The sequence below is a fragment of the Carettochelys insculpta genome, chromosome 2 (genome assembly GCF_033958435.1).
Source record: "Carettochelys insculpta isolate YL-2023 chromosome 2, ASM3395843v1, whole genome shotgun sequence".
Taxonomy (NCBI): Eukaryota; Metazoa; Chordata; order Testudines; family Carettochelyidae; genus Carettochelys; species Carettochelys insculpta.
The window spans coordinates 44,852,383-44,878,085 of record NC_134138.1 but is presented as its reverse complement, the minus strand read 5'-3'; the positions used below and the strand labels follow the sequence as shown (position 1 = coordinate 44,878,085).

Sequence of the window (25,703 nt, the reverse complement as noted above, 5' to 3'; positions counted from 1 at the left end):
GTGGTGAAGCTCACAGAAACATCTCCAAAACAGAGGTGAGAAATGATGGTAATGGAGCACCCACAGGCATAAAAATCTTGAAGAACTCCAGTTACTGCGTAAGGTGAGTCAGAGCTGTAACTAAGCAATCATATATATGTCCCATAGAGGCAACATGAGGGTGGGGCATGAAGTCACATGCTACCTGGATTTCTGCTTCCCATTTACAAAGAGCTTTTCAAACACAGGGTGTACCTCCCTAGGGAGATGTATCCCAGTTTGAAAACTGTGGCCTCCTGCCAGAAGCCAGGAAAGCAGAAGCTGGTGGGAGCTGTTCAGTCCACTTGTACTCCAGCTCTCCACACTATGGGAGTCAAGTGCTAACTGACCGCCTAACAGACCTCCCTGACCCACTCCCCAAGCCAGGCTGCCTCTGGATAGCCAGGCACTCCTTAGACAGGGCATGCAGCGCAGCTCCAAGCTACCTCCTCCTGTCTCATACTGAGGATATATAAGACATCCAACTCTAGGATCCAGGAGGTGCCATTCCCTTGCAGAGGATGGAGATGTGGCTCCAGATCACCACCTCTGCTCCCTGCTCAGTCCTCTGGGCAGCTGATGCTGCATGACCCAATCCTGTGGTGGAGGGGAATGATACTGCTGGGCCTGATCCTGCACTGCCTTGTTCTTGCTCCCCTGCTGGCTCTGTGCCCTGGGAAGCTGCCCCTCTCGCCTCACTCTCTAGTTATGGCCCTGAGGTGACTGACCTCTCCTTTGAGTAGCATCCCTGCATTGTGCCACTTCAGCTGATTCCCCAACAGTAGCACTTTAAGAAGTTGGGAGTTTCAGAAAATAATCCATTGCTGAAGAAGGAATTGTGACACCTCTTGCAGCCTCCAATCTTGCAGCATGAATTAGGACTCAGTGATAGGAAAACATGCATCAAGGACCATGTCTGCAGCCCTGCAGATTTCACTAACTGGAACATCATTGGGTACAGCTACAGACAGAGTCTCTGACCTAACCAAGTGTGCACCCGCTTGGGAGATATACCCAGAGCAAAACCACAGCAGGCAACTATACCTCATTTAGAAAGTCTCTGAATGGAGATAGGTATTCCCTATTTTTAGTTGGAATAAAGAATCTAGGAGTGTTTGTGAATGGCTTAGTCCAAGTGTCTGAGAGTGTCTGTGGCCTAGTCCAAGAAAAAAGGCTAATTCCTTCTTAACCTCTATTGTAATATGAACACAGACTCAATTCCAACAGGAACCCAAAGAATGAGGAAAGAGACAACTGGAGAGGAGAATGACGGTGCTGGGTACACCAAACATTATATCATTTCCATTTCTGATAGAATTATGTCTAGTAGATTCTCTTTTGCAGTGTTTTTGTACTTCCAATGCACTCGTGGCCTCTAGTCCTGAAAACAATTAAGAAATCAAGTTTGTAGGTGCAGGACATTCAGACTGGCTTGAAACTGATTCACATCATGAGTCAACAGTAAAGGTCTGACTGGGAGCTGGCACCAAAGCAGAGAGATGAGTTTGATGAGGTAAGTAAACCAAACTTTTGTTTGGTCCCATGAGATATTGATAAGGCTCTGCGAGAACAATGGAATTAGAGGTGGTGCATAGAAGAGACCCTTTGTCCATGTACTAAGGAAAGCATCCCATAGAGATTGTGGATTGAGCACCCCTCTTGAACAGAGTTTCCTACGTTTTGTGTTGGCTGCCATGGCAAAACTTCTCAAGCTAAGTTGTGCCATGCAGTTAAAAAAACCTGTTCATTGAGTGGTCTGGACTCTTGGCCAAACCATCAAAACTGATGCTGATGGCTGAGATAAGGCAGTCAAGGTAGCTGCAAGCTAGGCTCTTTGTTTAAAAACCTCTACCTCACAGCTGGTAGGCTATGGAAAGTATAAAACTGGGGGAGGAGGGTTAATCTTTGTGCTGATTGAGAGCTTTTATTTGCAGGCAAGTATATCCCAAAAGAAGTATTTTCCTCAATCCTTTAGGTATTAAGCAAGTCATCTGTGGAATCTGAAAAAAGTTTCTGCCCATCAAAAGGTAAATATTTCACAATCAACTGTACTTCCCACGGAAGGGCAGACAACTAAGTCAGGAAGCTCCTGCATCACTAGTACAGAGGAAATAGACCCTACTGTACTCTGACACAGATCTTTCTGAATGATCCTGGACAAATAATCAACAAAGCATTAAGTGTTGCATAGTTCAGGTAGTCGTATTTTTACATCAGAGCCTAGTGGCTAGCTATGGAAGTGTTGCCAATGAACAGCTACTATAACCAAACAAATTCAGGTTGATTTTTTGTCAGTATTTAGAAAACCTAAAAAATGGCCATTTTGTAGTACAATACAAAGAAAACATACCTCCTGGATTGACAAGTTTATGCTCCGGTTCTGACAACACTTCTACACATGCATAAACCGAATGAATGCTTGAAGGAATATGCCATAATCCCAACACCTTACTTCTCTGAATGCAATTTTTCTCACTCCTTAAAAATACTCTTGTATAAGCAGAAGATCTTGAATATTTCCTTTAGCATTAACTTAATATAAAACTTAAATAGCCATCTGACTTTTTCTTTTTTAATTAATGGCAAAGTTTGATTGGCCTGTCTTCCTTTCTACATTGCAGTAACAAAAGCCAGATGAACTAATAAACTTGATATTACTTTTCCCTGTCCAGATATCTGAATACGGTCTGTTATCCTTCATAATTGTGGCACCTTTTGTTCTGCTATTCTGGATGCAGAATAAAGTACTTGTTGGCTTCCACCACTATGTATTTGCCTCAGGGAGTGTGGTAAACAATAGTACAATACTCAAATTCCCTTGCTTTACTGAACAATCATATCTTCTATCTGAGACTAGTCACTACTGTCTGACAGAATGTTAGTGTAACCCACACACCTATGTTTGGTTAACTGTCCCATGTAGTGGCACCTAGACCTACAGCCTAAGCTGAGAGGCAGTTGGCCTTTAGCTCAAGCTGTAGAGGTGCCTACACTAAGCTCCAGAGGTATCAGGTTTGAGCCTGCTTGGCTACGTCTACACATGCACGCTACATCGAAATAGTCTATTTCAATGAATAACGTCTACACGTCCTCCAGGGCTGGCAACGTCGACGTTCAACTTCGACGTTGAGCAGCACCACATCGAAATAGGCACTGCGAGGGAACGTCTACACGCCAAAGTAGCACACATCGAAATAAGGGTGCCAGGAACAGCTGCAGACAGGGTCACAGGGCAGACTCAACAGCCAGCCGCTCCCTTAAAGGGCCCCTCCCAGACACACTTGCACTAAACAACACAAGATCCACAGAGCCAACAACTGGTTGCACACCCTGTGCATGCAGCATGGATCCCCAGCTGCTGCAGCAGCAGCCAGAAGCCCTGGGCTAAGGGCTGCTGCACACGATGACCATAGAGCCCCGCAGAGGCTGGAGAGAGAGCGTCTCTCAACCCCTCAGCTGATGGCCGCCATGGCGGACCCCGCTATTTTGATGTTGCGGGACGCAGATTGTCTACACGTGCCCTACTTCAATGTTCAACTTCGAAGTAGGGCGCTATTCCCATCCCCTCATGGGGTTAGCAACTTCGACGTCTCGCCACCTAACATCGATTTCAACTTCGAAATAGCGCCCAACACGTGTAGCCGTGACGGGCGCTATTTCGAAGTTGGCGCCGCTACTTCGAAGTAGCGTGCACGTGTAGATGCAGCCCTTGAGGGCAGCTATATTAGCTCTTCCACATGGTCTCACAGGCACTATTACAATATGTTAGCATTACAGTGGAGTTTGAAGAGCATCCTTAGAAGAATTAACGTGTCAACTTTCAATCCCTAAACAAACACTGCAGTCGTTATTGCCTGTATTCACTTTTAGAATCACTATCTTGGTCCTATTAAGTATAAATTCCACTTGAGACAGAACAGAGTTCTTTAGTACTAACCGTTCTCCATTATTTATCATGTCTGTAAATGATTTAAAGGACTGTATGTCAGCAATCTAAAACATTAATGTCCATTTCATAAAACTAGGAAATTCATTATACATGTTTCCCAGTGATATATTCTTTTGAAAAGTCTCTTGCAGACCTTTCAGCAGAAGTGCCAATAACTTTTACAAAAGAATTTTATTTAAAAAAAAAACACACTATATTTTTGGCTACTTAAAGACAAACAGAAGTATCCTGAAAATAAATACGTAACAATTGCCCCACTGGTTCATACCAATGGTCCATGTAATCCAGTATCTTGTCTGTGACAGGAGCCACTACTCCATGCCTTAGAAAAACAAACCATACTGAACAGTTACAGAGCAACCTGCCTATGGAAGGCATGTGCCTATCAAGTGGTTGGCTTTTGTCTCGAGTCATAATCCTAAATGAAATAACATACTTTTATTACATTTATCCATATAAATGTCTAATTCTTTTTAAACATCTTAGCTTCAGTAATGTTTTTTGCAACAATTACTTCAAATTAATATTGTTGTAGTCCTGTTGGTTCTAGAACAAGAGAGAGAAAATGGGTGAAGTAAAACCTGGAGGGCTCTGTGGAACTCAAAAGACCTCTCTCTTTCACCTACTGTAGTTGTTCCAGTAAAATATATTAGACCCAACTTGTCTCAAATTAAAATTGTGTAAAAACATATTCAAATTTTAGTAGTTTTGAAAAACAGCACCACCACTTCTGATAACTTTTAACATGTTGTTTGTAATTCTGGTGAGAACGGATTCAGTCTATTAATCATCTTAGATCTCAAATAATTTTGTATATGTATTTATTTTAAAAATAATTTCAGCTGAATTTTTAAAAAGCTAAAGTTTCAATAATAGTAAGTCAGTATATAACTGCTCGCTAAAGATTATGCATTATTTAGGCCTTGATCTTGCAAATACCCATACCAAGCAACTTGACATGTCAATAGTCTCACTGAGTTCAGTGGAACTATTTGTATGTGTAAATTTCCTTGTGGATAAATGTTTACAGGATCAGAACCTTAGAAATTAGAAATCTGTTCATTTTGTTTGTAATTCTCAGCCACTCTATAAAAGTTAAGAAGTTTTTACAATAATTCAGAAGAAACGTTTTTACTACCACAATAAATCACATCTAGAGATCTTTATTTTCCAATAAATAATGTGTTACAGGCTGAATCTCTCTAGTCTGGCGCTCTCTCATCTGGCAAAATCCATAATCCAGCATGATTTTAGTTAGCCAGATGATTACTTATCATGGATGTGGCCAAGTTTCCTGTGGTCCCGTAAACTTTGTTTAAAGCTACCAGTCCTGACTCTCAGTTCTCTAATCTTACTCTAATTTACCTCTGAATGTCTTCTAACAGCCCAATAAACAGTGGAGGTGCTGATAATGCAGCTACATAATATTGACCTCCTGCTGTCTGGCAAATTCTCTCATTTGGCAATGATCAGGTCCCCAGAGTGCCAGACTAAAGAGTTTGACCTGTAATTATTTCATTGGTTGATTTTGAAGATGCTGGCTATTGTATCTTTGTAGTCTAGAAAAATAGTGTATTTGACAGAAAAATGTATTCTCCCACAGCAATAGCGTATTACAACTCTTCTGTTTCATTTGTCACACCGCAGCAGTTTAAATTTAAGTCAGCTTTATTTAGAAGGACAATAAGTGAAAACTGAGGAAAACTGAGGAAAAAAAAAATCACACACTTACAGCTGTCACCTAAATTAAATGCGGTGTATTTTTTCCTTTCTGAAGCTATTGTGATCAAATTTAGTTACTGCAGTGTAGTGAAGAAAGAACATTTCAAAGCTAAAAGAGGTATGTTAAATTTCTTTGTTTAAAAGATTAGAAAATACAAAAGAATGAAAAAAATGGTTACAGCTGTACATCACATTTCTGAATCAGTCTTACCAGTTTATTTCATTTTGACAAAAGAACATTTTAAAACCATATAAGCTTACTGGCTACTCAGGAACCAGATTTTTTTGCATTAGCATTACTGTCTAACCCTCTTGCCCAAATTTTGAAAAAAGAGTCATTCAAACTAGTGTAACAGAGACCATGCAGATTAGTGTATTATTTCTAAAGATGCAAGAATTTCTTCCAGGTATCACAAGAATTTTAATACAGTTGTATCAACAGGCTCAAAAGATACGTTCAGCGATCTTTATTCAATCTCTTTAGGGCTGTGTCTAAGCTAGCCAACAACTTCGAAATGGCCACGCAAAGGGCCATTTCGAAGTTTACTAATGAAGCAATGAAATACTTGTTCAGTGCCTCATTAGCATGCGGGCAGCTGCAGCACTTCGAAATTGATGCGGCTCGCCACCACCCAGCTCGTCCAGATGGCGCACCTTTTCAAAAGGACCCCGCCTACTTCAAAAGTCCCCTTATTCCTATGAGCAGATGGGAATAAAGGGATTTCAAAGTAGGCAGGGTCCTTTTGAAAAGGTGCCCCATCTGGACGAGCCGCGCGGCGGCGAGCTGCGTCAATTTCAAAGTGCCACGGCTGACCGCATTCTAATGAGGTGCTGAATATGTATTTCAGTGCTTCATTAGTAAACTTTGAAATGGCCATTTGCACGGCCATTTCGAAGTTTTTGGCTAGTGTAGACATAGCCTAGGAGATATATAAATTGCTGTGCCTATTTTAAAATTCTCATTAGTTATTTCCTACTTGTTTCAGTTGATATACGAAAGCAAAAAAAAAAAAAAACCAACCCCATGCACTTACAGTAAACTCATATTTGAAGGCTTTAATAAACTAGTTCATGCAAGCAGTTTAATAAAGATAAACTACAACACAAAACTGAAAAGCACCAAGCATATATTTACTGAAAGGAATTTATTTGAAAGTTTTCACTCCAACCTACCACTTTCTTTTAGATGTCATGTTCTGTACTGGACAAATGTGTTAGAATAGTAGATAGACTTTACTACTGAATTCTTGGAAGGTACCCTTGAAAGATGACCTACTGCATTTGCACTACTAGAAAGCTACAGAAAGGGTTAATTAATTTTAGCATACATAAAATAAACAGCATGCAAGCAAATAAACATTAGAAAAGCAACACTGTAAATGTACTTACGAAATCAAAATCTCCATCTTGAGGGACTTTCCAGTTATCAGGAAAAACATTTTTAGATATGTGGTAGGGTTCATGCATGTTCTGATTACAGTTTTCATGGCTTTTATTCTTGGAATCTTGTTTATCAAAGTAGTCCATGAAAGAAGGTCTTTGTATTTGTGGTGAAGTAGCATTTCCTTAGTTGAAAGAAAATGAAAAGTTAGAAGCGTCTGAAGATGAAAGATTTAGTGTCCTATAAAATCAGGTATGTTCATTAATTTAATTTATTGGAGTAACTTTGCAGTCTATGTAATGTCTTTTTATTATTATCCAAACTCAAATATCAATATATACTAAATAAAATACTACAGAGCGGTACCAATTTAACTAACAATGTGATTTTAAGCTGAATTAAGAAAACGGGTACACAGACAAGTGTAAAGACATTGACTTTATTGGCAGTTGAGAGTACTTTGCATATCATTTGGGGGACATCAACAGAATACACTCGTTGAACAGGACAGTTAATCTATTAAAGAGAAGAAAATGCTGCATTGTGTCTGTGTAACAATCTACCTAGAGGCTACATCTAGAATAAAAGAATACTATGAACCATAAAATGCTGTACTCAAATTATACATTAATATTAGAAATATTTAAATTCTGTCAGTACAATACAAAACATAATGACAGTAATTAAGCAATTTGCAAACACCTACAGAATAACAACAGGCAGCATGGATTTTTCATAAACAAATTGTGTTAAACCAGCCTAATAGTTTTCTTTAACAAGTAACAAGCCTTGTGGATGGGAGCCAGTGGCAGATGTGGTATAACTTTGACTTTAATAAGGTTTCTCATATTGTCTCATATGACCACCTTAAAAACAAAATAAGAAAATACAATCTAGATGGAGCTAGCCCAGGGGTGGCCAACCTTTTTGCTTTGGGGGCCACATGGCAATTTCTTACATACTCTGGGGGCTGAGCACAAAATAGATCCAAACCTGTCCCCCCACTCAATCCCCTCAGCCCCAACCCCAGGATTAACCTACCTGAGACACGCGCTCGATATGCTGCCGCTGCTGCCTGCCCCCCAGCTCCCCAATGCTCCTCCACCACAGCTGCCACTGCCTCCTCCTCATCTCTCCTACTCCCTTCCCCCACCTGCAGCATGGGTGGATCCCTGCCCTGATGCACTGAAATAATGGAACTCAGTTTAATTGGTTTAACAGCTGGATCTCTTCTGCTCAGCGTTAAACCAATTAAACTGAGTTCCATTATTTCAGCACAGCTTGGCAGTGAGCTGGAGGAGGAGTCATCAGTGGCAGCATCTGAAGCCACAAATGACTCTTCAAAGAAACATACGCAGTTCCAGAGCCGCAGGTTGCTGAACTTGCGCCCCACAGCCAGCTTTCAAAATGATACCACTGCTAGCTTCATGGGCTAGATGAAAAGAATCCATTGGCCAGATTCTGGCCTGCAGGCCACATGTTGGCCACCCCTGAGCTAGTTCAATATGGGTGTATAACTGGTTGAATACCCATTCCCAGATAGTAGATATCAGTGGTTAACATTCAAGCTGGAGGGGCATATCTAATGGGGTCCCACAGAGATCAGCTCTGGGTACAGCTCTGTTTACTGTGTTCAACAATGATTTAGATAATTGCATAGAGAATACACTTATAAAGTTCGTTGAAGGCAATAAGCTTGGAGGCATTGGAGGATAGGATTAAAATTAAAAATTATCTGAACAAAATGGACAAATGGTCTGAAGTAAAAAGGATGAAATTCAATAAAGACAAATGCAAAGTACTTCACAAATCAGTTGCACACATACAAACAGGGCAATGACTGCCTAGGAAGCAATACTGCAAAAAGGGGGCCATAATGGATCACAGCCTAAACATGGACTAACATTATACCAAAAAAAGCAAACATCATTCTGGATTGTCGCATGAGCACTCTTCCACTCTACTCTGCACTGATTAGCCTCAACTGGATTTCACATTTCAGGCACAGACAAATTGGAGAAAGTCCAAAAAAGAGAAAAAAATTATTACAGGATGAAAAGGCATGAGAGAAGACCGAAAAAAATGGGTATGTTTAGTGTGGAGAAGAGAAAAGTGGGAAGAAAAGACATGATAACAGTTTTCAAGTACATAAAAGGTTGTTAGAAGGAGAAGGAGAAAAACTGAATATGTTAACTTTTGAAGAAAGGCCAAGAAGTAGTGGGTTTAAATTGGGTGGTGTAAGCTGGACATCAGGAAAAACTTCCCAACTTTTAGGCTATTAACAAATTGCCTATGGAGGTTGTGGAAGTACTGTTAGTGGAGATTTATAAGAGGAAGTTAGACAAACAACTGTCGTGCATGGTAGATAATACTTGGTTCTGCCTTGAGTGCAGGGGACTGGATGAGAAAGCCTCTAAGAGGCCCTTCCAATTGTACAATTACATAATTCTACGATATGCACAAGTAACGCAGTTTCAATTAACAACAAGAATTCCAGACAGAACAGAACATTTTATCGTAAGCATTAAAGGCAAACTACAGGGGAAAAAAACCATAAATTAAATAGAACCATCGTGTTTTAAAGCGAGATAAAGTACTGCAAGGGTGGAGGACAAAGAATGTTGCAAATGTCTTTTTAGGCATATAAATAATGTATGAGTGTGTGGGTTTTCTGATCTGTTGGGAAAAAATTTCATCAATTGCAAAGTTGGACTTGATATACTGTAGTAAATTTAAGAATTGTAAAACAACCACAACCTACAAGGTTGCATTTTATTGCAAAAATTTAAAAGGACTTTTTTTTTTTTTTTTGGGGTGGGGGGGAGATGGGGATGGGAGAAGGCTCTCAATTATTGTAAAAAGACCAGGCACAAAAGTGTGCTATATTTAGAGGATGTCATCAATTTTACCTAAAGAACCCCACAGAAATATAAAAAGCAACTTTTACTAACAATATTCTTCTTTATGGGTTTGGAGGAAGCAAAGCAGGATAGGGGAGATTGATTTAAACTGAACTGATTTAAATAATCAATTTTAATCATGGTTTATATTGGCTAACAGGAAACCTTGATTTAGGTAATGTATTTAATTGTGTTTCTATATGTATGTTTTATTTATTTTCTTTCAGTTAGCCACTGTTTAATCCATTTAATGTGTACTATATTAATTTTATATCATTTAAAGGTTATCTTATCAAAAAAAGACATCAAGGTAGTTGGACAGGATATATTTGCATTAATCACACTACCCTCCATTAAGTTTCTATTAATTGAGTCCTGTATTAGCCTCTCCATTACCTTGATACAAAAAATCTGAGAAACTTGTACTGAATACTGAGTTTAAGTATAATATTGTCTTGTGACATTTGGATTCTTTCAAGGACGTGAACAGCCCATAATACTTTATCAAGCATGTAAGTTTTCATTTATTTTATGTAAACTATACACTTAGGCTACATTATTTCATTATGCTTATCCACATCACTTTTATACTGCCACTTAAAATCTTTCAGATGAATTCTTTTCAGTGTGAGTTAGTATACTGGTCCTCCGTTTCCTTGCTAAAGGACGCATAATTCTCGAATACTCATATGCTCCCCTTCTTTCTAAACAATAGAAGGGAGCAAACCACAGTGAGTTTTAACCAAAGCTATGAAACTTTGGGAAGCTACATTCCCATTCTACTTAGTTTGACATTAGTGTTAGTCTGTAGCTGCAAAAACATCAAGTCCTATGGCAACTTAAAGACTAACAGATTTATTTGGGCATAAGCTTTTGTGGGCAAAAGCCAAGTTTGTCAGATGTTGGTTTTGCTCATGAAAGCTTATGCCCAAATAAATCAGTTAGACTATGCCTACACTGAAGAGCTCTTTCAGGATACCTCTAGATAGCTACTGAGATATCGTGAAATAGCTACTCCACATTTCTTTCGGCATCCCTACACCTCGTTGCAGAAGGAGTAAGAGATGCCTCGAAATAGTGCAGTATTTTGACATTTGGCACTGTGTAGACAGCGCCAAATGGTGAAATAGCCTATTTTGAAATAAACTTGAAATAGGATACACAATTATTTCACATTTAGGGCACAATGTAGCCATAGACTTAGCTTTTAAGGTGCCATAGGACTCCTCATTGTTTTTCTTCTTTCCTGTTTCAGTATTTCTTCTTGAAATAGTGCTGCAAGCAGATAACCAGTTAATGATTCCAGTTATCTGGATACAGAACGTAATTTTAACCATGGTTTACATGAGCAAACAAGATACCTTGATTTAAGTGATGTACTCAATCACATTTTCTATATGTATGTTTTATTCATTTTCTTTCAGTTAGCCCCTTTTAAATCCATTTAGTGTGCTCTATATACCTTAAGCACAATGAATTTATGTAATTTTGCTTCCGAAAATTACTTCTTTTTCTTTTCAGCAATATTTTCTCTCCTGTATGAATTCACCCATCTCTATTAGAACCGCATACTCACATCTTACAATGCTTAACATAAAATACTTCTTTAGGATCTACTTGTGATGCTCAGCCTCAAAATGCTGTGTTTCCACTGTGCACGTGAGAAGGAAGTAAATTCCTGCAGTGGGTTGTGGATGCTGCAATACTTCTCTCCACTCATTATCTTGTCCTTCTACTGTCAGCTGCCTTTGATACCATCAACCATACTTCTCTTCAAATCGTGACCTTTCTTGGATTCCATGACTGTCCTCTCCTGCTCTGTCTTTGTTCCCACATCTCTTCTCCCCTGTCTTACCCTGAGCTAACTGCATGCAGAAACACAAATTCAGCTATTGCATCTGTGTTAATAACTCACAGATCTATTCTAGACTTGTCGCCTGTTCAAACTCAAACCTCAGGCCAGGTCTACACTAGGTGGTAAAATAGGGTTTAAAGATGCAAATCCATATGAGAATTGCGAGCTGGAGTTGTCTTATCTAAAATCAATTTTTGCTGCTATCCATACAGCAGGTGGTCGATGGGAGAAAAGTTTACCATCAACTTCCCTTACTCCTCATGGCTGCTAGGAGTACTGGGGTTGATGGCAGTGCCACAACAGTTCGATTTAGAGCATCTCCACAAGCCACACTAAATCAAGCCCCAGACGATCAACAGCCAGTGTGTCGATCTTCCCATAAGCATAGACGTACCCTTAGCCTGTCTCTCTCACACCTACTAGCTGATGTTTAGCCGTCAGCTCAAGCTCATTATGGCTAAAACAGAGCTCTTAATCTTCCACCTCTTCCCTCCCAATGCCTCATATTTACCTCCCTTCCCAATCACTGGGGACAAAGCCTCTATTATCCTTGTCATTCTGGCTGATAATCTGGGCATCATCTTCAATTCAGACCTCTTTCTAGGTACTCAGTGCCAGTCTATATCTAAATCTTGCTGATTTTCTCTCATGACTAGGGCCCTACCAAATACACAACCATGAAAATTGCATCACGGATTGAAATCTGGTCTTTTGTGTGCTTTTATCCTAAACTATACAGATTTCATGGGGAGACAAACATTATTCAGACTGGGGGAGTCCTGACCAAAAAGGGAGTTGGCAAGGGGGGGTCACAAGTTTATTTTAGGGGATGGTACTATTGCCACCTTTACATCTATGCTGCCTTTGCAGCTGGGCAGCCAGAGAACAATGGCTATTGACCAGATGCCCATATCTGAAGGCAGCGCCCTGCCAGAAGCAACACAGAAGCAAGACTGAGAACACCATACCGTGCCACCTTTACTGATGTGCTGTTACCTTGAGAGCCAGGAAGCCAGAGAGTGGCAGCTGCTGACTGAGAGGCCAGCTCTGCAAGCAGCAGTGCAGAAGTAAGGGTGGCAATAACCTATCATGCCATCCTTACTTCTGTCCTGCTACTGGAGGTGGACAAGCCACTGCTCTCCAGCTGTTGAGCTCTGAAGACAGCACTGCTGCCAGCAACAGCACAGTAATAAAGGCAGCTATACTGCAACCCCATCTACAGTAACTGTGCGACCACACCATAATTCCTTTTTGATCATGATCCCTGCAATTACAATACCATGAAATTTCAGATTTAAATAGCTGAAATCCAAGGAATGAGAGAAGTTGATGTAAACGGGGGAATGTGGCAACCATCTTGTACGCTTAATATACGTATTCTGTCTTGGCAGTACTGGTGGTAAAGATAAAATGAAATCAGATGTCCCCAAATGGTTGTCTAGTAGCAGGGGAGCCAACAGCCACACCAGTTTCCCCTTTGAATCACCAGCCCTCGTGACAACTGCCCCTTTTGCTCCCCTCCACCACCAAGCGTTTCTAGTAGCTTTATTTCTATGAAAGGATTTCCGCACACCCAAGAAAGCTCATCAGGATGCCATATAAAGTTTATCTTGAAAAATATAAATGGTGACATCTAATACAATGAAGAGACACAACTTAACTCAATGGCAGCTCTGTCATTCTACTCCAAAACATATAGAGCAAGGACTTTGCAGGTCATGAATCAATTCTGTGCAAACATTTCAATTTAAATAGCAGTATGTTCCACAGTAATGCATGTTTTGATCAAACCCACCTGATGTCTTCATTAAGGAAAAATATCTCAGTGATGATGTATTCCTTATAGAAGTTATTTTGTGATGATTAAATTTGTAAGAACAATGGATTTCTTTTTTTAAAAAATGTATAGGTAAAGCCTAGATTAATAAAAAGCATATACAGTATAAAGGATTAAGAGTGACTAGTATGTATCACATCACAATCTTAAAAATATAACAAGTAGAATAATATCAACAGCAAAATACATTATTTTGTTGCTATTGGCCAAATGAATAGAAATCTTCTAGTTTTAACCTCTCTGCACTGCAAATGCCAAAACATGTACATGGAAAAAATTATTTTCAATGCAGTGCTATACTGTTTCAGATATACAATATATGTTTAATATCCTAATGCACTGAAAGGGTATAAACACCAGAAAGGGAGGAGTTTTTTAGGATGGTCATAGTGAGCATCAAAAGGAATAGTAGGTCAAAATGTAGCAAAGGAAAACGTAGGCTGAACAGCAGAAAACGGCAAGTCCACTAAACACACTGCACGGTCTCCCCAGGAAAAGAAATAACAGTGTCATCATTAGAAATATACTAACTCTAGATTGAAATACCTTTCAACAGTATACTGAATAAAACAATTTTACACTAGCTGGGAAATGAAAGAATTGGATAATCAGGCCTATACTAAAAGGTCTTTATACATTGATTCTGCAAAAATATCATCACCAGTGATCTCTTGGGTGTCTTTGTAGGATCAGGGCCTTAACATTTCTGAAAGAATGTATGAACAAAAATGTACTGTAATTAACCAAAACTCTTACCTATTTAACTGTGATTCTCTTGATGTGACACAGATGTGTATTCCACTAACGCGTGCATGCGCTCTGCACACCAGAGCCACTTCACACCAGAGCCAGAGAATTTGCCTACAGTAACTGCAGAAGGGCAGTGTTTGCAACCTGACTCCATAACCACTTCCTAGGTTATATGAGGCAGTACTGTCCCAATCCTGTCGGCTGCTTCACACCAAATGCCCAGATACTAAATTCTGATGCCCAGGGAGAAGCAGACAACGGATCTTGGAACACACATCTACAGCACATTTCAAAGAGCTATAGTTACGATAAGTAACCATTTCTTCTTAAGAACATAGCATTAGAACATCCTTAGAATGGTCAGACAAAGGTCCACCTTGACCAGTGCCCTGTCTTTTGACAGTGGCCAACGCCAGATTCCCCAGAGGGAATAAACAGAACTGGTAACCATCAAGTGATTAATTCCCTGTCGCCCATTCCCAGCCCTGACAAACAAGCTAGGGATAGTAGCCTTGCCCATCCTGGCTAATAGCCATTGATGGACCAATCCTCCATTAATTTATCTAGCTCTTTTTTGAACCCTGGTAAAGTCTTGGCCTTCACAACATCCTCTGGCAGGGAGTTCCCTGGGTTGACTATGCATTGTGTAAAGAAGTATTTCCTTTTATTTGTTTTAAATATGCTGCCTATTAATTTCAGTTGGTGCGGGTGACCCCTAGTTCTTCTATTATGGGAACCAGTAAATAACTTGCTCATTTATTTTCTCCATACCTGTCATGATTTTATGTCTCATATCCCTCCTTAGTCATCTCTTTCACAAGCTGAAAAGTCCCAGCCTTATTAATCTCTCCTCAGATGGCAGCTGTTCCATAACCCTAATAATTTTTGTTGCCCTTTTCTGAAGCATTTCCAATTCCAATACATCTTTTTTGAGACCAAGCAACCACATCTGCACACATTATGCAAGATGTGGGTGTACCATGGATTTATATAGAGGCAATAGGATATATTTGTCTTATTATCCATCCCTTTTTTAATAATTCCCAACACTCTATTTTGCTTTTTTGACTGCCACTGCACACTGAGTGGATATTTTCAGAGAATTATCCAAAATGATTCCAACATCTGTTTCTTGAGTGGTAATAGCTAATTTAGATTCCCAACATTTTATACGTACAGTTGGGATTATGTTTTCCAGTGTGCATTACTTTGCATTTATCAACATTGAATTGCATCTGCTATTTTGTTGCTCATACCCAGTTTTATGAGATCCTTTTGAAGATCTTCACAATCTGCTGTGGATTTGCCAATTTTGAGCTATTTTGTCTCATCTGCAAATTTTGCCACGTTACTGATTGCCTCCCACACAGCGATTACACTTTCCATACCCTTCTTCTTCAAGTAGATGCTGCCTTGTACTACACAGAGCTGACAAACAAGAGGTGTATACCCAGAAGGCGTGGCTCAGAGTCTACCTAAACAATGACTGCAGGACCACCCTACCAAAACTTACATCCATCATGAAAGATGCAATAATGGCATAACGGTTCATAAATCTGTGTTTGGAAAGCCATGCAGCAGCCCTGTTAGGCTACGTCTACACGTGAAGCCTACTTCGAAGTAGCCTATTTCGATGTGGAGACATCGAAATAGGCTATTTCGATGAATAACGTCTACACGTCCTCCAGGGCTGGCAACGTCGATGTTCAACATTGATGTTGCGCAGCACCACTTCAAAATAGGCGCTGCGAGGGAACGTCTACACGCCAAAGTAGCACACATCGAAATAGGCGTGCCAGGCACAGCTGCAGACAGGGTCACAGGGCGGACTCAACAGCCAGCCGCTCCCTTAAAGGGCCCCTCCCAGACACACTTGCACTAAACAGCACAAGATCCACAGAGCCGACAACGAGTTGCAGACCCTGTGCATGCAGCATGAATCCCCCGCTGCAGCAGCAGCAGCCAGAAGCCCTGGGCTAAGGGCTGCACACGGTGACCATAGAGCCCCGCACAGCCTGGAGAGATAGCGTCTCTCAACCCCACAGCTGATGGCCGCCATGGAGGACCCCACAATTTCGATGTTGCGGGATGCGCAATGACTACACGGTCCCTACTTCGACGTTGAACGTCGAAGTAGGGCGTTATTCCCATCCCCTCATGGGGTTAGCGGCTTCGATGTCTAGCCGCCTAACATCGATGTTAACATCGAAATAGCGCCCAACACGTGTAGCCGTGACGGGCACTATTTCGAAGTTAGTGCCGCTACTTCGAAGTAGCGTGCACGTGTAGACACGGCTCAAATGTCCAATATTGAGAAAGCTCTCAGAATGAGCTTGCAGCTGCAGAGGAGGCATTGCCAAAGTTATTTCTTATGCAGCGTTGATACACAACATGTTACCCATTTAGAGCCAACTTACAACAACTCTGCATACCCCTTCACACAATCTCCAAATTACACAAACAGGTGATGTGAAGTACAAAATGGTTTAGACCTGTCTAAATAGAAGGCTACACACAGCCAAACATCTAATGTAGCAACTTCCAAAGTGTGGTTTAGATTTGCTGGGGCCCAAGTCCAAAGCCTGAAACCTACCATCTGAGCCAAAGCTGAAGCCCAAGCTCATTGCCTGGAGACAAAGCCAAAAGCAGAGGGCTTCAGCCCTGGGCAGCAAGACTCAGATTACAGGCCCCCTGCCTGGCAGTAAAGCCCATGAACTTCAGCATCATCCGCTTCCCCGCTTCACCTCTGGAGCAGTAAGCCTTGGGCAGGCTCAGGCTTAAATCCCCTCAACTCCTGGGGTCATGTTGTCAGACGGGAGCTGCAGTGCAATGAAGTTTGAGAATATCTGGTCTAATGTATGGAGGCGCTGCTCTTCCATAGCTGAATGGAGGGGATAAGCCTGCCGAAGAGGGATGGGGTGGACTGGTGGTAAAAGGAGCAGTTGCTCCCAGGCTTCGCATGATACACTGACCCCAGCAGACTCTATCAATTCCCCTTGGCCGGAACTACGGACATGTCTCCTTTTTGTCCCATAAAATTCCATTCAGGTTTTGCTGAGATAAACAATCAAAAACCACCATTTCCCACAATTATTCTGGGAGCATGTCAAAACCATAAACACAAATTTCTAGACAGCTAGGGCACCATAGGGCACACAGGCACAGAAGAGCTGAGAACACTGCCAGGGATAGCTCTCCTCCACACAACTACCCAAGTTGTTAGACCTAGCGTGTGCTCAAAGGTTACTTGAGTAAAAGTACTGCAGTTTGGGGTGTACTTAAGTACAAGTCACCACCATCCCTCTGGAAAACTACCCGAGTAAAAGTACACACATGCATCATATCTTGATTGTGCTCAAGTATCTAGAAGTGAAAACAGCTGCATGTTTACTCAAGTAACTTTTTGGGTACTTTTTCCACCTCTGGAAAAATAAGTCAGCGCACTGATACTATCAAATACAAACAAAACCTTTGGACCATAACAAATTATATTCAACGCAAGTTCAGTAACGTGGTTAAGCCATTCCAAATAAGAAGTCAATGGTTGTGCAAAACCTCAGCGTCTCTGAAAATGAGGCTCATAATGTGTGGATTTCCTGGCTGATCTTCTACAAACTGGTAATTAATTTATATATTGCCAGAGCTGTACAACATCCACACTGAGGCATACAAAGCTGGGGAAAAGATGGGAATAATAATCAGCCTATTTAACAGACATCTTTAACTGTGAAACAGCTATCTGAAGACCAGAAACTCATTACAGCATCAATTATTTTATAGAACAATAGGAAACTAGAGATGGATTGATAGGACATAGACAGTTAGGTAATTTTACAAGACATTTAAGTGATCATCTGGAACACACAAACTCCAATTAAGAACAGCTCAGATGCTTACAAGAAAGGAAACTTATGCCTCACTAATTTTTTTGATATTCTATTACTACAATACGCAAGGGAGTATACCATCACTTTATGAGATTTTTTCAGAAAACATCTAAGTTCCACATAAGAAGACAATGTCTGTACTGAATAGTCTCACATTAATTGGAATGTTGGCTTTCTCTATTAAACACCAGCTTAAGTGCAGGAAGTAATAACATACGTAAACATCTGTGCCAATTAAAAAGTTACTTCTTGTATGGGTTCTATTGTAAAGATCAGTGTCTGAAACTCTAACATTACACCATTAATTCAATTCATATATACATATATATAAATTAAATGAGTCAGGAATGTGGGAAACTGTTCAAAATGGCAGGGAAACATGCCTTAAAATTTCTGAAACTGTCACAGAACTTTTTTCTGAAATATAAACTACAAGTTTTATTTTTTTTTTTTTTACTTTTTGCTAATAAATATGACTGGAAAACCCTAAACAAAACTGGTTTAGTGACTGCTTTGCAGGCAGTGTTGATACATAGGTACAACAGGCACAATGAGCAGTAGGCAGCTCATAGCATAAATAATCAGGAAAAATAAAAGGCTTTAAGGCCGGCACTCTCACAATTTAACGTACTGAAACCCTCTTCTGAAAATAAAAATTATTACATGATCCCAGGAGAGGGAACTGAAGCTTGAACCTGCCAAAACCTTGTTGTCCTGGCAGGAGCAGAGGAAGGGGGAGCAAAACTGAAGCCCAAGAACTTCAGCCCCGATTTGGGGGGGGGTCTGTAACCTGAGCCCACCCCCCACTCAGGACTGAAGCCCTTGAGCTTCAGCCCTAAAAGGTGTGGCTTAGGTTTTAGCTTCAAACCTGGGCCTCAGAACATCTAACACAAGCCCTGGTGCCCCGTTAAAATGAAACCACACTTCATTTTGGGGTCCCAACCCAGCATTTGAGAACCATTCCTTTAAGGAGCCTCATGAAAATCCCTACAATTCAGTGTCTGATGTAAAAAGTCTTTCCTTTCTTCTTATAAAAAATGACATTCCCTCTTTTCCAGACCTTTCTTTTCCTTAATTTACCCATATCTGTTTGCCCTATGTCCTCTTTCTGTTCTCCATGCTTTCTTTTTAGGCCCTGATTCTACAATTGCCTTTATTCAGGAAGACCACAACCAGGGGAACCTCAGTGCCGTGAACGGGGCTCAGTGCTGATGCCTGCCCACGCATGTTTAAGTTCTCATTGCAGGACCTGTGCTTAAGACTGTAATAAATCTCACACCAAATGGTTTCTTCTCTTCCACTGTTTGTTGATTAAATAAATAAATAACTAGTGGAAGAGAGTTTCTTCTCTTGCACTGAATAAAGAACTTGGGAGAGCTTCATTCTTTTTAAGATTTTCAAACCAGAAGTTCAATATTTTTACAGGGCTTTCAAGTGTCATTTTCCTGACATGCATCTGATGAAGCGGGTCTTTACCCACAAAAGCTTATTCTCCAAAAAAATCTGTTAGTCTACAAGGTGCCACAGGACTTCTCATTGTTTTTGCAGACACAGACTAACACGGCTACCCCTCTCATATTATCTTCCTGTTAGAGGGTACGTCTATACTTACAGGGGGCAGGGAATTTGCACGCTGTGATTGATCTCAGGGGGAGGGATAGCTCAGTGGTTAGTTACTAAACCCAAGGTTGTCAGTTCAATCCTTGAGGAGGTCATTTAAGAGTCTGAGGCAAACAGATTAAAAAAAAATGTCAGGGATGGCGCTCAGCCCTGCCAAGAGGGTAGGAGATTAGACTCAATAACCTCCTGGAGGTCCCTTCCAGCTGTATGAGATGTATATATCTATATAGATATCCTCTGGGGATTGAATTTGCTGTGTGTGAAGTAGTCACAAAATCAATCTTAATGAGCTCTGTCATTGACCCTGATGCTGCATGCTGATGTGCAGAGTAAAGGACATCACAATGAGCCTGAAGATCCCTGATCTACATCAGGGAAGAAAGCTGACCCCAATATGTTGATTCTAGCTGCACAAATGGCATAGCTAGAAGTGCATATCTAGACTTTGATCCCTAGTGTAGACTAGGCCTGACTGACACAAGTGTGACACAATCTGATATTTAGGAGGGTTTGGAACTGCTGTACCACATTTTCAAACCAAATGACCTGAAGGGTCTATTACCCATCCAGGAGGAATAGGAGGAGTCCTGATTAAAGACCAGATTCTGCAATCTGATCCACTAATGAGGACCACAGAAAGTAGCAGACAGCATTGCAGGATCAGGATCTAAAAATTTTAGTTCTTAAAGAGAAATAAAAAGCATACTCCCCAATCTCCCCCACACCTTGAATCCCATTAGTTTATTGCCCTCTTTCCCTCATTTTTACTCTACTGAGACCAAGTATCTGGATGTCCTATCAAGGTTAAACACAATAATAATAAAAATCAGAGTGAAGCCACATGCCTCTCTGCCAATCCCCAAAACGGCAAATGGAAAGAAAAGAAAATTACATGGAAAAACAATCAAGTGAGTACATTTAAACATAAAGGTTTGACTCTGGGCCTTAATGACAGCTACAAAGGCAGGGGCAAACATGCTCAGGAGAATGCTTTGCATATATAGGGGGTCTTTGAAGTAAGATCAGATGAAATTTACACATGAAAATAAAGGGCAGTCTGGTCAGCTATAATGCCTCACATCTTTTTTCCTTTCTTTTAAGTGCATACTAGCAAAAGGCATTATTCCTTTCTCATGAACATGCACAGATGTAGAAAGAAAGAGGGCATAATGTTATTTATTGCTGGGTGTGTATTGCATTCTGGGGTCGGATGATAGGCCTTGTTTTGTTCCAGATCTCAACTTTATTTGGGCACAATTCCCTATTTGTGAAAAAATATGTTTTTAATTATTTTTTGTGAAGGCTCCCAGAAGCATCTGAGCATGGGCGCCTATAAGTAAAAGCTTATTGTTACTTATTTTGTCTTTTGCAGAGAAAAAAGGCAGAGGGGAAACAAATATTGGAAACTAAATGTTAGGCAAGTATTTTAAAAAATACTTTTTGTCACAAATATTTTGTACCTGTAGGTTTTTTAAAAAACTCTCTAATCTGACCAAATAACTTTGCCACTATTAGCAATAGTCCCAGTCCCAAAATCAAATTACAGAGGGGGATTCTGCAGTTCGGTTTGCAATCTACTCAGGTAAAGCTTTAGTGCAAAAATAAGAGTTCACTTAAACCAAAACTTCAGGATGGTAGATGCAGATGGAGCTCAAAACCCAAGCCTGACACATCTCAGCGAAAGCTGAAAAGAAGCTGAGATCTCAAGACGTTGAATCATACAACCAAATCTGTAACAAGCTTAGTTATGTGGACTATATATACTTTGTATAGCATAGGACAGCTCAGACAGGTTACATGAGAATTGCATTAAACAAAAACAAACAACTACGTGAACTTTTTTGGCACCAATGAAATGAGATGGGCAAGAAGTGGAAAAATGGTGCTTCTGGGTGCTACAGTTTTATCTCAGGAAGAACAACGCACAGAAGAGGTGTAGGAATAATGCCGCATAGCATCACAGTGAAGGCCTGTGACTTGATAGCCAGGGAACAACAGAACAACAACAGCCAGGCTGCAAGCAAGACAGGCCGAGAGTAAATAATCCGAGTCTATGCATCAATAAATGCAGCAGGGGGCAGCAAAAAGGGTCCATGCTGCAAGCTGGTGGAGTAAATATGTGATGACGTATCTAACCATGACATTAAATTGATGATTGGCAGCTTCAGTACACAAGTAAGCAACAACCCTAGTGGTAGAGAAAGAGTCACAGAAACACCACAAGAAAGCATCTGAACTGATATCGGCAAATGCCTCATGAATCTCTCTGGTACAAACACGATAGACGCAGGAGAAAATCTCTTCCAGCACAAGAGAATTCACAAGCTCACACAGAGGCTAAGGCTACACCGAGGTTTCTGCTCAACAGCCAAACACCATGCTTGAAATAGCAGGGCTATTTTGAGTGCGGTAATTTCATTCCTGCTACCTCTCGTTGTAAAAGGGATAGGGGGAAGTTCAAAATAGGCAATTTATTTTTTGAATTTTGGTGCGATGAGGCCAGCACCAAGTTCAAAATAAATTACCTCAAAATAGGTTAACTGCATAAGTTATTTTGAGATAGGGCTACCCTGTAGCCCTATCCAGGGATCTTCAGACAATGCAATTGTCAACCAGAGAGACAGTGTCTCTCTCTCTAGGGATGAGTATCTTCTTTGAGGAATGTCAGAGTCAGCATAGGAGCAGATGTTGACTCAGATCATTATCTTTTAATAGCCACATTACAACTTAAAATCAAAAAGATCACAAAGTCAGATAAAGGAGATGTTATAGCAATAGAGAAGTTCAAGGACTAAGAAACATAGATCAGATTCCAGACTGCCCATAGCAACTGGTGCAGTGTTTTACAGGACTAGACTGATGAAAGTCTGAGAGTCAGATGGTCACATTGGAAGAAGATAGTAAGCAAGTCATCTCCAAACACAGCAGATGGATCAATGGATTACATATGGGACATGGGCAATGACTGATGAGCATAAGAACATAAGAACATAAGAATGGCCATACTGGGTCAGACCAAAGGTCCATCAAGCCCAGCATCCCATCTGCCGACGGTGGCCAATGCCAGGTGCCCCAGAGAAGGAGAACAGAAGACAATGATCAAGTGATTTATCTCCTGCCATCCATCTCCTGCCCTTGTACTGAAGGCTAGGGCACCATACTTTACCCCTGGCTAATAGCCATTTATGGACCTAACCTGCAAAAATTTATCAAGCTCTTTTTTAAACCCTAATAGAGTCCTGGCCTTCACAGCCTCCTCGGGCAAGGAGTTCCACAGGTTGACTGTGCGCTGTGTGAAGAAAAATTTCCTTTTATTAGTTTTGAACCTACTACCCATCAATTTCATTTGGTGTCCCCTAGTTCTTGTATTATGGGAAAAGGTAAATAATTTTTCTATATTCACTTTCTCCACACCATTCATGATTTTATATACCTCTATCATATCGCCCCTCAATCGCCTTTTTTCCAAACTGAAAAGTCCCAGTCTCTCTAGCCTCTCCCCATATGGGACCCTTTCCAAGCCCCTAATCATCTTAGTCGCCCTTTTCTGAACCTTTTCTAATGCCAATATATCTTTTTTGAGGTGAGGAGACCACATCTGCACGCAGTACTCGAGATGTGGGCGTACCATAGTTTTATATAGGGGAAGTATGATATCTTTTGTCTTATTATCGATCCCTTTTTTAATAATTCCTAACATCCTATTTGCCTTACTAACTGCCGCTGCACACTGCGTGGATGTCTTCAGAGAACTATCCACTATAACTCCAAGATCCCTTTCCTGATCTGTCGTAGCCAAATTTGACCCCATCATGCAGTACGTGTAATTTGGGTTATTTTTTCCAACATGCATTACCTTACACTTACCCACATTAAATTTCATTTGCCATTTTGCTGCCCAATCACTCAGTTTGCTGAGATCTTTTTGTAGTTCTTCACAATCCCTTTTGCTTTTGACTGTCCTGAACAACTTGGTGTCATCTGCAAACTTTGCCACCTCACTGCTTACCTCATTTTCTAGATAATTGATGAACAAGTTGAACAGGATCGGTCCCAGGACTGAGCCCTGGGGAACACCACTAGTTACCCCCCTCCATTGTGAAAATTTACCATTTATTCCAACCCTTTGTTTTCTGTCTTTTAACCAATTCCCGATCCATGAAAGGACCTTTCCTCCTATCCCATGACCACCTAATTTACATAAAAGCCTTTGGTGTGGGACCGTGTCAAAGGCTTTCTGGAAATCTAGGTATATTATGTCCACTGGGTGCCCCTTGTCCGCATGTTTATTAACCCCTTCAAAGAATTCTAATAGATTAGACAGACACGACTTCCCTCTGCAGAAACCATGCTGACTTTTGCCCAACAATTCATGCTCTTCTATGTGCCTTGCAATTTTACTCTTTACTAGTGTTTCTACTAATTTGCCTGGTACTGATGTTAAACTTATCGGTCTATAATTGCCAGGATCTCCTCTAGAGCCTTTTTTAAATATTGGTGTTATATTGGCCGTCTTCCAGTCATTTGGTACCAAAGTGGATTTAAAGGATAGCCAGAGCAGAAACTCTGAAGGCCGAAAAGGAACTTTGCAAGACACGGGCGGCACTCTTAGGCTATGTCTAGATTTGAGGATCCATCAGCAAACAATATGCAAATTGTGCAAAGCATTTGTATATCTCCTGATGCTGGTTCTGTTGGGAGAGGTTTTCCTGACATTTGGCCCATCTACACGAGGGAGAAAACCCCCTCTGACAAACCTCCCTTCTTCCTCGTGGAATGAGGATTACCAGGATGCTGGCAGATGGCTCCTACAGCAGCAGACTTCTGTCAGGAGACCTCCAAGTTCCTGACAGAAGCCTGGAGTCAAAACATAGCCTTAGAGGTATGGGAAAGATACAGAGAGAAACAAAGAATAAATATAGACAAGATAGAAATGTCTGGCTCAGGAGATGGCTGCAAAGGCAGAAGCATCAGAATTGAACTGAGATATCAAGCAGCTCTATAGAACACTGAAAGACCTCTTGCGAAGAGCCAGACCACTGCAGGTGATGCCCATTGGAGAGTCACACTGACAGACTGAAAATGCAGCAAAAGCAACCCAGATGATGGGAACAACATTTCCATTTCATATTAAACTGTTCAGTGCTGATGATCACACAAGGACTTGAGAGAAATGCTTATCTTAATTTAGAAATAGACAAGGAACCAATAAAATTTGGAGAAATTAAAATAGCCATCAAACAGGGGAAAGCTCCTAAGGGTGACAGCTTCTGATTTAGATGACAATAAAACTCTATAATGAAATGCAAAAGTGCCAGAAGACTGAAATGATGCTATCATCATGGCATTCCCACAAAAAGGTAACCTTAGTGCATGAATTGTGCTGTACTGCTGTCAATGCCATGTAAAGTATTAGCTACTGTTATGCTGAATAGAATGAAGGCAGTAGATAAAATATTACAAGAAGAACAGGCTGGTTTCTGTCCAGGTAGATCATACTTACCTACATTCTTCTAGCTTCCATCCTGCACACACAACAAGATCTATTGTTTATAGTCAAGCCTTTAGGTACAGTCCCATTTGCTCTGACCCTACTGACAGAGACCAAAAACTACAAGATGTCTACCAAATATTCATAAACCCCAATTACCCATCAGGAGAACAAATTGACAGGGCCAGACAAATACCCAGAAACCAGCTACTTCAAGATAGGGCCAAAAAAAAAACAACGACAGAACACCACTGGTCATTACCTACAGCCCCCAAGTCAAACCACTGCAACGC

The 25,703-nt window shown here is 40.8% G+C and overlaps 1 protein-coding gene across 2 annotated transcripts in view; it reads right to left on the bottom strand.

Moving 5' to 3' along the window:
• STK3 (serine/threonine kinase 3) overlaps window positions 1-25,703 on the bottom strand; it is a 270,216-nt gene that overhangs the window by 99,544 nt on the left and 144,969 nt on the right. For both annotated transcript variants that reach the window (XM_074985670.1, XM_074985669.1), the window contains one exon: window positions 7,079-7,254. In XM_074985670.1, coding sequence (XP_074841771.1) covers window positions 7,079-7,254 — 176 coding nt within the window. The remainder of the gene's footprint in view (window positions 1-7,078; window positions 7,255-25,703) is intronic.